General features: G+C 47.6%; 1 protein-coding gene across 2 annotated transcripts in view; it reads right to left on the reverse strand.

The window, feature by feature from the left end:
* The window catches only part of HDLBP (high density lipoprotein binding protein), a 42,229-nt gene that overhangs the window by 6,908 nt on the left and 20,592 nt on the right, over nucleotides 1-14,729 (reverse strand). For both annotated transcript variants that reach the window (XM_049802087.1, XM_049802088.1), the window contains exons 4-23: nucleotides 14,289-14,443; nucleotides 13,535-13,750; nucleotides 11,673-11,879; nucleotides 10,984-11,199; nucleotides 9,933-10,139; nucleotides 9,611-9,718; nucleotides 8,949-9,053; nucleotides 7,839-7,917; nucleotides 7,001-7,140; nucleotides 6,601-6,705; nucleotides 6,230-6,343; nucleotides 5,813-5,899; nucleotides 5,517-5,648; nucleotides 4,988-5,206; nucleotides 3,953-4,174; nucleotides 3,504-3,722; nucleotides 2,644-2,782; nucleotides 1,729-1,883; nucleotides 997-1,101; nucleotides 125-259 (exon numbers count right to left, since the gene is read on the reverse strand). In XM_049802087.1, the coding sequence (XP_049658044.1) occupies nucleotides 125-259; nucleotides 997-1,101; nucleotides 1,729-1,883; nucleotides 2,644-2,782; nucleotides 3,504-3,722; nucleotides 3,953-4,174; nucleotides 4,988-5,206; nucleotides 5,517-5,648; nucleotides 5,813-5,899; nucleotides 6,230-6,343; nucleotides 6,601-6,705; nucleotides 7,001-7,140; nucleotides 7,839-7,917; nucleotides 8,949-9,053; nucleotides 9,611-9,718; nucleotides 9,933-10,139; nucleotides 10,984-11,199; nucleotides 11,673-11,879; nucleotides 13,535-13,750; nucleotides 14,289-14,443 (3,065 nt within the window). The remainder of the gene's footprint in view (nucleotides 1-124; nucleotides 260-996; nucleotides 1,102-1,728; nucleotides 1,884-2,643; nucleotides 2,783-3,503; nucleotides 3,723-3,952; nucleotides 4,175-4,987; nucleotides 5,207-5,516; nucleotides 5,649-5,812; nucleotides 5,900-6,229; nucleotides 6,344-6,600; nucleotides 6,706-7,000; nucleotides 7,141-7,838; nucleotides 7,918-8,948; nucleotides 9,054-9,610; nucleotides 9,719-9,932; nucleotides 10,140-10,983; nucleotides 11,200-11,672; nucleotides 11,880-13,534; nucleotides 13,751-14,288; nucleotides 14,444-14,729) is intronic.

Genomic DNA, 14,729 nt, shown 5'->3' on the forward strand with positions numbered 1-14,729 from the left:
CCAGAGCCCTAAGGGTGCTCTTAAAACGTGATGGGTTCCAGGAGTCTGCACAACTTCTGAAAGGAACATTCAAGAGGCTGAAGCCTTGTTTGGCTGGAAGGAAGAAGAAAGGCACAGGCCTTACCCGATCCTCTTGTTCAGCTTGCAGCTCCTTCACTCTTTCCAGCAGCCCGGCCTTGGCACGGTCAAGGTTGGTAGCCAGCCCAGTGATGGTGATGATATCTGACTGCAGCTCAGGAGCAGGGACCTGGATGTTCACCTGAGCAACAAGTAGCGATTATTGGTTTGTATCATTGCTCATTTTGCATCACTTGTGATGCCTATCACTGCAGGTTGGCATCTTGCTGATCCACCTGGCCGCCAAGACCAGCTCCCACCCAGACAGCCTAAACCACAGAATGGCTGAGGTTAAAAGAGACCTCTGGAGGTCATCTGGTCCAAACCCCCTGCTCAAGCAGGGCCACCTAGAATCAGTTGCCTGGGACCATGTCTTGATGTTTTTTGACTAGAACCCTGTTTCTTCAGCCATTATCAGATTGCTTTGCTGTGGGGCTTCAGCCCCCAGCAGTCCTTGTGTTGGCCTGGAGAGGCTAGGAAACAAAATACATGTTCAATAGCGCTGTCTGCAGTCAATCTGCATCAGCCCCAAGAGTCCCTGTGGGCTTCTGGGGAGTTCTCCCAAATGGGCAGTCACGGCAGAGCTGTTTCCCATGACCTAGGAAGAAAACAACTCTCACACTGGTGAGGAATCTATGTAGGCACCAAGCAAGTCATGCAACACTCACAGCATCAACTAACACAGTGTCAGCACGAAACCTACCGAGCCCCAGAGCCAGGGACTAAATCACACAAGTCTCATTTTCCTATTACAGAGCCTGTATTCCACAGTCAAGCTATGACAGTCCTGAGTATGTCACAACTGATTGCCACCACAGAAACATGGTCACTCACAGATTCTCCAGGACAGAGGAGATGGAAGGAAGGGCAACAACTTACTTCAAACTCATCCATCATTTTACGGATCCCGCTTCCTTTCTGGCCAATGATGTAACGGTGAAGATCAAAGGGAACTTCTACCTCAATGGTGACAGGAACCAGAGCCTGTAGGGGAGGGAGCACAGTTTACCAGTTGAAAGACTTCTCCTGTCTTTCAGCTTGCCATATACTTGCCCAAAAGAATGTGTTGCTGAACTGGGGTACATTCCCTTGTAGTCAGGATACAAACTACAGGAAGAGAGAACGGCTGTGAACACCAAGATGACCTGTTAGGTGTTAAAGCATTTTTTCCAAACAAGCAATCTTAAATCCCGTCTCTGGGGACAGGCTGTTTTCATATCCTTGGCTTCCATCTAGCAGAGACTTGGAAAACATCACTAAGGGAGCATGGCAAGGTCTGCTAAAGCTAGAATGATTCAGCCTCAATCAGACTCTTTCCAGCTGGGCTCCATAAAACAAGCATGTCATGCTTTTATGGCAAGTAACCTCAGGGCTGCCTACAAGCTCTAGCAATTGCAAGGTCAGGCACTATGATTCAAGCTGTCAGGCTAAATCACAGAGCAGAGGACTTCCCTTGCATGGTACAGACCACCTCTACAGTTAGCATCAGTGACCAGCTGGATTGCAACCTTGACTAAGTAGCTTTTATTACCACCACTAAAGCCTGCAGTGAGCTTCCTGCATCAGGGCATCACTACATCACAGGGCTAAGAGGCTTAGAAAGCCACATACCTGCAGTGCCTCCTTTGCTGCCTCACACTTCTCCCTGCGGCCAGAGATGATGATGATATCACACTTCTTTGGAGAGCTGGGATCTGCATCCTTCCCATCCTTGCCTTCCCCACCTTCCTCACCATTCTCCTGCAGAGCTGGCTCTGCAACAGGGGCTGGAAACATGGAAAGTCTCATGTTAAATGCACAGAGCCCTCTCCTTGCTCATTATCAGCCCCTCTAGATCCTCAGGGTCAGCCTGGGCTTTGCCACAAGAGGTCAGACACTATAGACTGCAGTGGAGAAGGTCACTCCTAGTACAGGCAGCTTGCCATGGCTTAGCCTGGAATGAGCAGAACAAGAACATCCACTGAGACAGTCTGCTCAACACCTCTCTGCAGAGCACTGATATTGCCTTTGCTGGCATAGAAAGGACCTGCAGTTGTGCTATGGAAGCAGAGGCCACACTCTTACGTCAGCAGAGGTTGCATTCCTACGTTAGCAGAGGCAACAAGTAAAGCTGGCAGTTTCTTCCCCAACCGGGAAGTTCACCAGCACAGCGCTGGATGTTAGAGCAGGATGGCTGGTGCTAGGCCAGAGTATCCAACAGGCCCCAGCTGTGCTGCATTCAGCACACCCAGCAATGAGAGCATGAGGGCTCAGAGAGACCTTGGTAAGCCTGTAGACCCCTTTTTGCCAAGGCAGGTCCTTGTACTGCCTGCACTCTGCAGTGAGAACACATTCAGAACACCCAGGTCTGTGGTTTTACCTCCTAAAGCTGTCCCCTCTTCCCAAGAGAGCAAGGTTGATGCCAAGTCCAGATTCAAGGACTGTAGGGAACACCTGGGGTCAGTTCTCCATAGATTTTAAGTAGAACACTTGCACTGATATGGAGTGTAGGCTACACTACAGGCAAACATGCATCCATGTGTATACCTGGGTTCTCCTCCCTGTCAGGGAATTTGATCTGGACACCATAGTCCCGGGTGATCTGCTGGATCCGGGATCCTTTGGGGCCCATAATGGAGCGGTGGAACTTTTGTGGGATGGTGCATTCAATTGTCACTTGAGCTTCCTGTGAGAAAGCAGAGTTGCCCTATTGCAATTGCAGCCTCTTTCACACCAGAAAACAGGATGCTTGTGCGTGGCGAAATCCATAATGGACATAGAGAGGAGTTAGAAAAGATAATAGCTGCCGACAGGGGAAGAACTGAAAGCTTCCTAGAATCCTTCCTCTCAGAAAAGTTAGCAGAGGATTTCTTAATGAAGGCTGCCTCCAATCCATGATGTTAAAGGCTTCCAAGACCAAAGCTCAAACTCTCTATTTTACTACCCTGAAGGGCAGAAAGCATTAGAAGAAAGGAAAAAGATAAAGAAGAAAGGAAGGGAAGAGAACAGGTTTGACAGCTATCTGCTTCCAAAAGCCAATACTAACAGCACAGGAAACCCCAGAGAGCAACCACTGTCCAAGGCCAGGCATGGAGAGGCACAAGAAGGCACAAAATCTTTTAACATCTAGAAGCACACCGAGGAAGGGTCTCCTATTTCCACTCCTAAAAACCAAGAAGATGGTCAGAGGAGGCAATTCCTTCATATAGCGTTGCCATTAAGGAGCCAGGTGCCATTCCCCAGGCCACTATCTAAAGACTGCAGACCCTATATATTGACAACAAAGCTTCAAATCCCAGAACTACTGTGGGACTTGTTCACGTAAAGCTTGGCTGTACACGAGGTTCCCTTGAACCTGCACTACTGAAGCAACAAAATATAGAAGAAACTGTTTTCCTGCAACATACCAGGTCCTCGATGATCTCCTGGATGCGTTTCTTGGCTGCCTCCACACAGTCCTTGGCTCCCTTGAGGGTGACTTTGTCGCTCTGGGTGCCAGAGCGTGGGAAGCTGACCATCACACCACCATACTCATCTGCAATCTCACGCAGAACTTGCCCTCTCCGGATGACAAAGTGGCGGTGGTGCTTGGGGTCAACCACCATGGAGTCTTCAACCACATTATCCTGCCAATAGATGACAGCCAGTCAACCCTGCCTGTCCTGGTGTTAAGCATAAGTTTGCTGCACTCAACGGCAACCAGTTTACAACCTCACCCCAACAAGTAACAGCAAGAAGTATCCTCCTGAGCTCCCATGAAGGGCAGCAGATGGTTTTAGGACAAGCAGGTCCTCCACACTGACTTGCTACATCTAACTACAGTGATAGGCAAGAAAGTAGAAAAAGTAGTTCATACCAGGTTCTTTATGAGGGCCTCCAACTCCTTCTGTGCCTCTTTGACAGCCTCCTCAGTTCCCATGATAGTAATCAGTTCCTGATCTTTGTCCTCAGAGGTTGGGAAGATGATGCGGGCCCCAGTGTTGTCACGCACCTTACGGATGTTGCCACCACCCTTACCAATAAGGAATTTGTGGTACTCTGGCTTTGCACGGAGGTCCACGGTGTAACTCTTTGTTTGCTGAAAGGAGTCAGATACCCACGGAACATGCCGTTATATAGAAAATACACATCAGCATCAACAATAAGCATGTAGGTATGTTACCTGCACCCACATACACAGTGTTGCAAGAGCAAGGTAGATGTCGAAGTCAAAAAGGTGTATGATGTCTTAAATTAAAACAACCACCCGGCAGATGTTCTCAGGGCTGAAAAGCTAACTCTACACTCAGCACGACTGGTGAGAATATGAACAGAAAAGACTTCCCTAGGAGAAGGGTCTGACACTCACACAAGACAGCATAACCATTTGCAAGCCAGGCAGCAGAGGCACCTAACGATCAGGAGAACATGTTCACATGCTGGTATTAGGGTTTTTTCCTGCTATTAAGATGACCAGTCAGTCAGCCACAACTCAGAGCAAGGTCTTGTAACCCTAAGTTCTCAAACCAGTGAAATAGAAGAACCGGAGCTGGAATTCAGAGACCAAGAAAAAAGTAAAGGAGATACACAGAGTAAGCTGTTTCAAAGAAGTGTGGATACCCAACAGCATTCAAACCACAGGAATAGGGAACCTTAACCCTTTGAGTATATCCCCAGCCTGGGCAGAGAAGCATTACAGCCAGTTCTTCCACCCATCGGGGAAGACCTCATTGTCATGAGGATGGAAGCATAGTTTTCTTTTAATCATCCAAACTGTACTCAAATCCCTCCAAAAAGGATTAGGCCATCTGATGCCAGAGGATTCCCAGCAGACAGAAGGGATCACTTCAACCCCCAAAAAGAAACAGCTGGCCAAACCAATCTGCTCCTTCCCCTATGAGACAAGCCTCACCTTCTCCTCTGCAAGGTGCAGCAGCTGTTTCTTGGCTTTCTCCACATCCTGGGCTGGGCCCCTGATGGTGACAGTGTCACTGCCAGAGCCCTCAGTGGGGAAGTGGATGTGGACTCCACCACACTCCTCCATGATGGAGCGGATGAAGCGGCCTTTGGCGCCAATGAGGGAATTGTGCAGCTTGGAAGGAATAGAGACCTCCACCTCTGTGATGTTGGCCTAAGAGAGGACAGTACTAGGCTGTTAGTCAAGCTGCAGAAATCTGTTTGTGCCCACTCTACTTATGCTCCTACTCCCACATTGCTAGGAGCTTTATAGAGCTGTGTGTGAGAAATGCCTGATCAGAGGGGTTGAGACTGGCTACTCCTGACACATGAGCAGTCACAAACTTAGATTTAAGAGTCAATCATGGACTGACACTCACATTTGTCTCCTCCCTGCCCTCCCCCACTACAAGCACTTCTGTAATTATGTCTTCTAGCAACATATACAAGTCCCTCGTCTGCAACACATCAGTTATTTCACTTACCAGCTCCTTCTGGATGGCAAGAATTCTGTGGCGAGCAGCCTCACAATTTGCTCTCTTGCCTGTGATAACTATTGTCTCTGAATTGCTGTTCTCTGCTGGGAGATCAATTTTGGTGTTGCTTTCTTCACGGATCTACCACAAAGGAAAAAAACAAAATAATCTCTGAGGTGTCCCATGTCAGAAAAAAGCCCTTGGAGTTATATTTGACATCACCAATGAGCAGGAGAGAGCAGCAAGTGGGATTTAGCTGCAGGCAGTGACCATAATGAGCACTGGAGATAGGAAAGATATCTCACCTTCTTGATGTTGGCACCTCCTTTCCCTATGATGTTCTTGTGGAATTGTTTGAAGATGGGGACAGAAATAGAAAAGCTGTTTTCAACCTAAGGGAGAAAGGAAGGGAGAACTTAAGATTACACTGCCATGACAAGCCAGGCCCCATCCCAGGGACTTCATAAATAAGCTCTTCAAAATAGACTTAGTCCCAATGAAGTTGTCTGTATGAAAGACTTGCAAGAATAAGCAAAGGCAAGTACCTTCCCCTATAGCCCTTAAAAACCAGGTATTACTGCCCTGCCCCCAGCCAGCCAGAACAGTGTCCACAGCTCCCTCATCTTGAGATGTTTCAGCCCTAGCCAATCCAGTACACCTCTGCTTTATTCCAGGGTTATCCAGGCATGCAGGAGAGAACAGCAGACAGAAGTCCCCCTTACCAGGTCTGCCACCATCTTTTGCATGTACTTGGTGCACTTCTCCACCTCATTTTTGGGACCTCTAAGTTGGACGATGTCACTTTTGTGCGCAGGGTCTGGGAAGTTGATGATAACCTGCAGGAGGCAGTCATTTATAGCAAACTCAAGCAAATGCAAGAATTGTTGTGTCAGACATGCAAAAGTTGGGGGGATCCTACACATCCCTTTTCCCATTCAGAAAAGGGTAACCATGTTAGCAGCCTCTGGCCAAAAGAACTATCTTCTCATACATACTAGATACAGAGCCACTAAAGCCGCTGACTTCAGTGATGGTATGTCTGCTACCCAAGTAAGAAATATCCTCTCTGGATCCCTCATCTAGAAAGCCTTACCTCTGGGAATTTCTCCCGGATTTCCCGGATCCGTTCGCCCTTCTGCCCAATGATGGTCCGGTGGAATTTCTGTTCAATGATTAGGTCCTTGGTGCGTTCATTTTCCTGATGAGAATAGTTTACATTGAGTGCTCAGCCAATACATACTTTTATTTACCAGTTTGCTGCCTGACATTTTACTTGCCAGCATTGTCCCTCTTCTCCTCTAGACAAAATTCACTCTAGGTTGACAGAGAAGGGGTGTCCAAGGGAATAGAGGAACACATCTGTGAAAAGGAACTCGCACTTGTCATGAGATCCAAGTGCTTGGTGGGTAAGGGGAACACACTTGCACCAGAAGATTATGAGGGAACAGAAGAGCCCAAACCCTGCAGTCTCCCAAGCATCACATCCTACTCACCATACGGGAAGCGAGTTCCAGCAGCTCTTTCTTGGCCTGTTGGACCCCCTGTGGGTCTCCTTCAATTCTGATCAGGTTGCTCTTCTCATTGTCCGGGGGAATGCGCACAGACACCTTGTAGAGGTCCTTAATCCTGTTAACTTCAAGGCAAGGACTGTGGTGACACAGCCTGCTAGGCCAAGACTTGGAAGCAAGGCACCTTGAGTATCACTGCTTAAAGGCTCTTTAAGAAGTAAACCAGCCTCTGAGAAAGGGCCAGTGGGGTCGGGTTGAAACAGGGTAAAGTGCCTCTTCACCCTGGAGTTCAGCAAGAGCAGATCTGTGCCACACAAGAACCTGTACAAGTAAATGCTGTGGCATCTACAGAGCCAATTGTTCACTTGCTAGAGTGAGGCATCTGTTTCTTCACCAAACAGCACCACATTTAGATCAGAAGATGATCATTCATTTCTAATCCCAATTTATTTCTTGCAGAGAAACTCACCAAGCAGATTTCCACCACCCCCAATCAGCTGCTAAAATGTAATTCACATAGAGCAACTTATAAGAAGAAAAAGAAAAAAAAAGACGACACAATTCTCCAACTGAAAAAAAAACCACCTTCCTCCAGGACACGGCAAAGTGATCCCACTACTGTTCAACCTCCCAAGATGCTTTCACACATTAAAGCCATCCCAAGGCCTCACTGCCCATTTATCTCCTTGTGCCAACACCACTCTAGAAGAACAGAGGAAATGTGATGGAGATGGCACACTGGATGAGCTGCAGAGCCCCTGATATGATCTACTGAACACGGAGAGGCCCAGCATGGGAATGATTAGAAAGGCACCCCACTTACTGTTAGCTCCATTCTTGCCAATGAGGTGTCGGTGGAATTTGTGGTCAACGTTGATTTCTGCATAATCCATCCGGTTGATCTATAAAGAATTGTATAGGGTGTTGTGGTTTAATCCCAGCCAGCAACTAAGCAACACGCAGCTGCTTGCTCACTCCCCCCCACCCAGTGGGATGGGGGAGAAAATCAGGAAAAGAAGTAAAATTCGTGGGTTGAGATAAGAACAGTTTAATAGAACAGAAAAGAAGAAACTAATAATGATAATACTAATAAAATGACAACAGCAATAATGAAAGGATTGGAACATACAAATGATGCGCAGGGCAATTGCTCACCACCCACCAATCGACACCCAGCTAACCCTGAGCGGCGATTCCCCGTCCCCACTCCCCAGTTCCTATACTAGATGGGACGTCCCATGGTATGGAATACACCGTTGGCCAGTTTGGGTCAGGTGCCCTGGCTGTGTCCTGTGCCAACTTCTTGTGCCCCTCCAGCTTTCTCGCTGGCTGGGCATGAGAAGCTGAAAAATCCTTGACTTTAGTCTAAACACTACTTAGCAACAACTGAAAACATCAGTGTTATCAACATTCTTCGAATACTGAACTCAAAACATAGCACCATACCAGCTACTAGGAAGACAGTTAACTCTATCCCAGCTGAAACCAGGACACAGGGCTAGGTAGGGTAGGCCACCACTTGTGCTCTAAGTAACTGCCTACTGCCAGTATTGGCACTGACTCTCCAGTACTCGGCTACAAGCACTCCTTCTGCTATTAAGCAGAGCAGAAGCACTCCTCTGGTTTGAGCCAAGATCACCATGCTTGTGAAACATTTAAAGGGACTCATATGCCTCTCCAGCCACGACTGAAAGAGAATCCTTCCTTCTCTGCATCAAAAGATTTAAGACCTGCTGCTGATTTTTTAAGAATGCTACGGACAAGCTTTGTAACCAAGGGTTTCATCCATCTGCCACACAACTTGTCTTCTGCAAGTCCTGTTAAGCATGTCAAGACATCATATGGATGTGATAGACACCTCATCATCTCTGCTCTGTTGCCTCTTCTTCCTCCACTTTCTTCTTATCTACTCGAACTAGTAACACCAACTTACCAGATCCTTGACCATGACTTCAATCTGTTCCTGAGCCACATTCACATCTTCTGTAGGTCCTTCCAAAGTGATTTTATCCTCTCCTTCAGTGAATTCGATGTGAACCTTGAGACAAAAGGCAATGAATCCAGTAAGAATTTTCCAAGATGCAAGCCAGGTCAATGCCATTAGTCAGGCCTACACTATGAAACCCTGCCACTGTGAGATGGTTTCCTTCCCACAAATTATACACATCATTTCCATGGTTTCAGAAGTGGGTAACTTACAATCCTGGCCATCTCACAGTGTCTAGAGCCCAAGGCTTTGGTGCTGTCCTGGAGTCTGCAAGGGCCTTGGAGAAGTTACTCACCTAGCATTTCTCTAAGTATCATCTAACTCACCAGGGAGAAGCCTCATTGAAGTCAGCATTTGCAGGTGTCCTGCTATATCAACTCTCAAAATAGTACCACATAAAGCCTCCTTTGAAAGGCTCAACCCACGAGAATAACATAGGATGAGTAGTGTTTGCAGCAGTAAAAGAGAGGCTCCCCTTAATATTAAGATCTGTGTCATTTCCTCCCTGGTTTTACCCACGCCAGAATACATTTCTCTTCTACAAATAGTGATCTGGACTAAACCATATTCTACATCAGAGGGTGCTAAACTAACTGGCTCATCCATACCTTTGGCATCTGCTGAGTTATTTTGGCCAGGTTTTGTCCTTTCTTTCCAATAATGAAACGATGAAGCCAAGAGGGGGCAGAGACCGAGGAGACGGTAAAACTGTTGGCCTGAGAGACAGAAATACAGAGAAGCTGGTTGATGGACAGACTGGAAGATGTCTTCACAAAAATTCAGTTCCAATTCCCATGCTGCACCCTCAGTATTGACATCTAAGCTGCATCTCTAACAGCCCAACAAAGACCACGCCCCCCACACCTGTCAGTGCTCACGGATGTATCTTTATAGGACTTTCAAAGAAGGCTTAGCCCATGTCATCAATACCTTTGCATAGACCTCAGTCAATGCTTGCCCAAGCTTTTCAGGCTCGCCTCGCAGTATCACCGTCTCCGAGCTACTGTCAGTGGGTGGGATCTCGACAGAGACTCCAGTTTTCTCCAAGATCTCCTGCAGGGAATTCCCCTTGGGGCCGATGACATACTTGTGCTGGGACTTCTTCACCTCCACTGCAATGGTAGTAGTCTTCTTTTTCTGTAGGGGCAGAGGCACTGGGGCATCAATCACAAGGGGGCAGGGAAGGACAAGAGCGAAAGGAAGAGGCACAACATGCAGTGAAACTCTGCACCCAGGAAAGAGCAAAGCAAAGGTGAGCACAGTGGTTCTGCAGCACACTAGCACCCTTTAGGCCCCTGCCTACAGAAAGCCTTGTCCTCAAAAATTCACAGGTGAAGTACAGAACTCGTATTCTGTGTCAAGCTCCCTGGAAGACTACATGGAAGAGACCACATACACACACCCACTCCCTGCACAACAGGGCTCAACACCCAGCTGTCCCCTAGGAAGTACTGGAATGCAACACCATGTAGGCTACTAGGCTATAAGCTGATTATGTTTGTTGAAATCTAGACTGGTACAAATACAGACCTAACCATGAGGAAAAACAGCCCAACAATCCACAAGGATATTCACTGTGACATTGGCTGTGGAAAATAAACTGGAGTGAAATTCACTCTTCAGCAACTTCTACTTATGTAGCAACTTTGATACTGTCAGATGGCCACCACTGTAGACTTCATACTTCCTTCCTTCCTTAGTAGCACCTGTGTGAACAAGAGCCAGGGATGCTCTTTGTGGTCTGCTAATTCCCATGACACAGAAAAGTGAGAAATCTGTCACCTCCCCGGTAGCATCACCCCAAGTCCCACTCTGCTGAGCGAGGAAATGGTAAGATCCAGGGCCATGTACTGCAACAGCTGCTGAGTCAGAGCTGACGTGAGGAGGATGCAAGAGAGGGATGCACAAAAGTGGAACAAGAACAGAAAAGGGACTGTGAGCAGGTCGGGGGAAGATGGGAAGCTTTATGGACCATCCATACCTTTTCCTCATAGATCTTCTTAACACGAGCCACGGCCTGGGCTAGCTGCTCCTTTTCTCCTGTGAAGACTATCTCTGTCTTGTTGACGCTGGGTGGAGGAATGTTGATGCGTGTCCCTGTGTCCTGCATGAGTTCGCTCACCAGCTTGTTGTAAGGGCCAGCAATGAAAGGGTGGTACACTTTCTCCACATCCAGCCGCTCCACGGCACGCTTATCCTAGAAGAGCCCAGAACAGACCTCAGTGGGAACTGCCCTCTGTATTACAGTCACTGCCAGACACAGCTAAGTCCCCAGTGTTGTCTGGCTTGACACTCTGGCCCAAGCACCCTTTTCAGTTTCCAGGCTTATAGATCTCCAACCCTTTCAACCTGTAAATACTGCTGTTGCTGCTGCTGATTTATGATATTCACCTCTGTAATCTCCTGCCTTACCTCAGCTGGCACCTAATATGGTTCACTTCAAATACGAAACACGCTTATCTGACTTCAGAGATGGACAAAATGGAGGATCACAAGTTGCAGAACCTGGCAGCAGTGCTCATACAGCCAGTGGCACAGTATACGTCTCTGTTCAGACTAAAACATTAGCCACTGACTGTGGCCATGGTGGCTACAAACATCTAATATACCATGGAGAAGCAAAATGGCTGTCCAGCTAATGCCATGAGAGAGATCACAGTACTGAAGTACCTGCTCAGCAGAGATAAGCAGGATCTCGTGTCGGGCCTTCTCAATCCCTTCTTTAGTGCCGGTGATCTTGATCTGGTTGCTGGGGTCATCCGGGCGGGGGATCTGGATTTTGGTTGCAGTTTTGAGCTCCAGGTCCTGTAGTTTCTCGCCATTCTTTCCAATGACAAAACGGTGGTGCTCCTTAGGGATGGCAACTGTCGCTGAAGCCTGCAACACAAGAACCAAGCACCTTTGAGAACCTGCACCTGCACTGGCAGATCAACAGGAACAGAGCCAGGGGAAGCAAGTTAAATGCTTAGCAGTACTCACTGAGGAGCAAACACAATGCCTTCCCAGCACGTTCTGTTCGAGGACTGAAACTGTACCAGAACAGCTGATCTACAGTGCCTGTATACTAGGAGTCTAAACCCCACCCTTCCCTCAACCCCCTTCTGTTTGGACAGGAGTAGTACTCTGAATTAGCTAAGGCCTTTAGGCACAGACGAGGAGGTGCCTGTCCTCCAGTGCAAGATGCTGGAGCAGTACCAGACAGCAACTGAGATGATGGCTCATGGGTGGAGTTATCTGAACTCTGACATCTGCTGCCAAGGCTACAGAGAACAGGACACACAGTCTAACTCCTAGGAAACAGAAATTCAACACCAGAAACCTATTCCAGCAGGCAGACAACTAGGAGATGCTTACCGCTACTAAGTACTAAGGTGTCTTCAATGTAGCACATGCTGCTCTTCTAGAAGGCCCCTCTTGGAAAAGAAGTCCCAAGAGCTTCTCTCAACCTACCATTAAAAGGCTGGTTTGTAACAGGGATTCTCGACTTCTTCCTTTCTCACTGAGTTTTTACTGACCTGGTAGCTTATGATTGCTACCATGCTCTCGATGTCTGTGAATATATAACTACTAACAGTAATTAGACACTTAAAATTCAAGCTACAATACTAAAAAAAAATCAAAAGAGATCACTTGGTGTGACTCTTCAACTCTGTGTCCCTGTACTGAAGCTAACCAAGCCTAGGAGGAGTTGAGAATACAGACACACCTTTCAGACCTGGGGCCAGGGCAGTAGGAGGTATATTAGAGGACAGTGGGTCATGGATCTGTGGCAGTACAACCTCAACTATTTTTTCAGATGCACGTTACATAGGAATCGTCCCTTTCTCGTCCCTCTGGCAGGGTATGACACATGGGCTGAGCAGCACTAAGCAGAGATGGTATTAACTGTTGCATTAACTACCTTTGACATTACACTTTAAAACACACACTGAGACCTGGCTGTGATATATCTTAACAAGAACTACCACCTTGATTATGAACTCAAGAATCTGAAGGGAAGATATCAAAACCTAGAGGACTGAAAGGAGAAGCAACTGAAACAACGGGGCTGCAGCTCCTTACCAGTGTGGCTTGAGTTACACAATCCGTAACCTTGACCTGAAGCTTTCAGCTTTTGGCAGGACTTCCTCTTCTCTACTTTTCTTTCTCCTATCCCTCCACATTCTTCTCTGGAGGACTTCAGAGAAAGCACAGTCCCATTCTCACACACTACTAGCTTTGTGTGAGGGGCCTGCATCCCCCCCAGCACCAGCACCTCAGCACAAAGTCACTGTTTGCAATTCAAGTGTTCAGAGATTGCAGACTCCACCCTTCATGCAACACCATGGCCTGTAATTAGCTTTGAACCCTATTTTAAGCCTCATTTCCATTCCAAATTGCCAATTGTGTGCTTTGAAAATACATGGCAAAGCTGAATTAGTCATCTAATAACACCTCTTCGGCTTATAAGCACACACGCCCAAGGGTCTCAAAGCATTTGTGAGTCTTGGGGAAGAGCAAAGATGAAGTGAGAAACAGTTAGATGCCCTTACCTGAGTCTGCAGCCGAGCGACAATCTCTTTCCGAGCCTTCATGACTGCTTCCAGCTTGCCAGAGACCATGATCGAAAGGCCCTGGTCCTTTGCGAGAGACAGCTCCAGGTGAGCTCCTGTCTTCTGCATGATGTCAAGGCAGATCTTGGCCTGCTCGCCTTCTCCAAACTGATTCATGTCCTTGTATTTCCTCTCCTCCAGTGGCACATGAAACACCTGCTCAGCCACACGACAGATAAAAGAACGGCACAGCAAGCAGTCAGTATGCTTTTGATTGCTAGTGCCTCTCTCTCTTATTGCCATACAGGACTTTACTGGCATACTAAGTTCCCAGGTTCATGCAACCCATCAGCTTTCCAGTGGAGACACCAGCTGCAACCAGGGAAAGTGCAAGAGCACTGCAGCAGGCAGTCTGCCCCACACTGGGTGTATTCCTAAAGTTCATGCTATGGGGGGAATACTTTAATGGATTAGTGCTCACTACTTGAATTCTGCAGTCCTCCTTTCAGGCCTGCTCCAGCTATTTGTGGAACAGGGATGCAGAGCTTTTTCTGGACAGTTTTCCAATGCATCCCTCCCCTCCAGAGCAGTCCTAGCTCTCAGGCTGCAGTCCTCCTCATGCCCCACGGTAAGATACAGCAAAGAGGCTGTAAATCTGACACACTAAGGATTTCATACTCCAGGGAAAGCTTCACTTCACCTACTTCTTGAAGGAAGGAAAAGGAGGGAGATAAAGCCACCCACTCCCACCAACCTGAGTGATGACAGAAGCCTTTATTGGTCGGATTTTGCTCCAGGGCCCAGCAGGTTCCTGGGCAGCTTCCAAACATGGTGCTTTCTCAGGGAGCGGAGGGAAGGCTTCCTTGTAGGTTGGAGGATCATTCTCTTCTTCAGAGTTTAAAGCTGTAACTGGGGTGAAGCAAACAGGGTAAATGAGATGCTCTCCCAGCAGAAATGCCCCTATTCATAGGCAGCCCAATTGTATTTAGGCACTACTAACAAGGGAGAGCAAATGACATGCACTACTATTAATCCTATTACAGTTATGCTTGTGGAGCAGCCAAGTCCGGAGCCCAACTGACCTCAGCACAGACTGCAGTAGATGCCATGAACAACCAGCCTTGTCTGGCACTACGGCTGCAGGAAGCGAACGTGCAAGTGAATGGTGGCAGCAAACAGCACATTACCGCCAACT

This window comes from Accipiter gentilis, chromosome 6 (genome assembly GCF_929443795.1).
Source record: "Accipiter gentilis chromosome 6, bAccGen1.1, whole genome shotgun sequence".
NCBI classification, from domain to species: Eukaryota; Metazoa; Chordata; class Aves; order Accipitriformes; family Accipitridae; genus Astur; species Astur gentilis.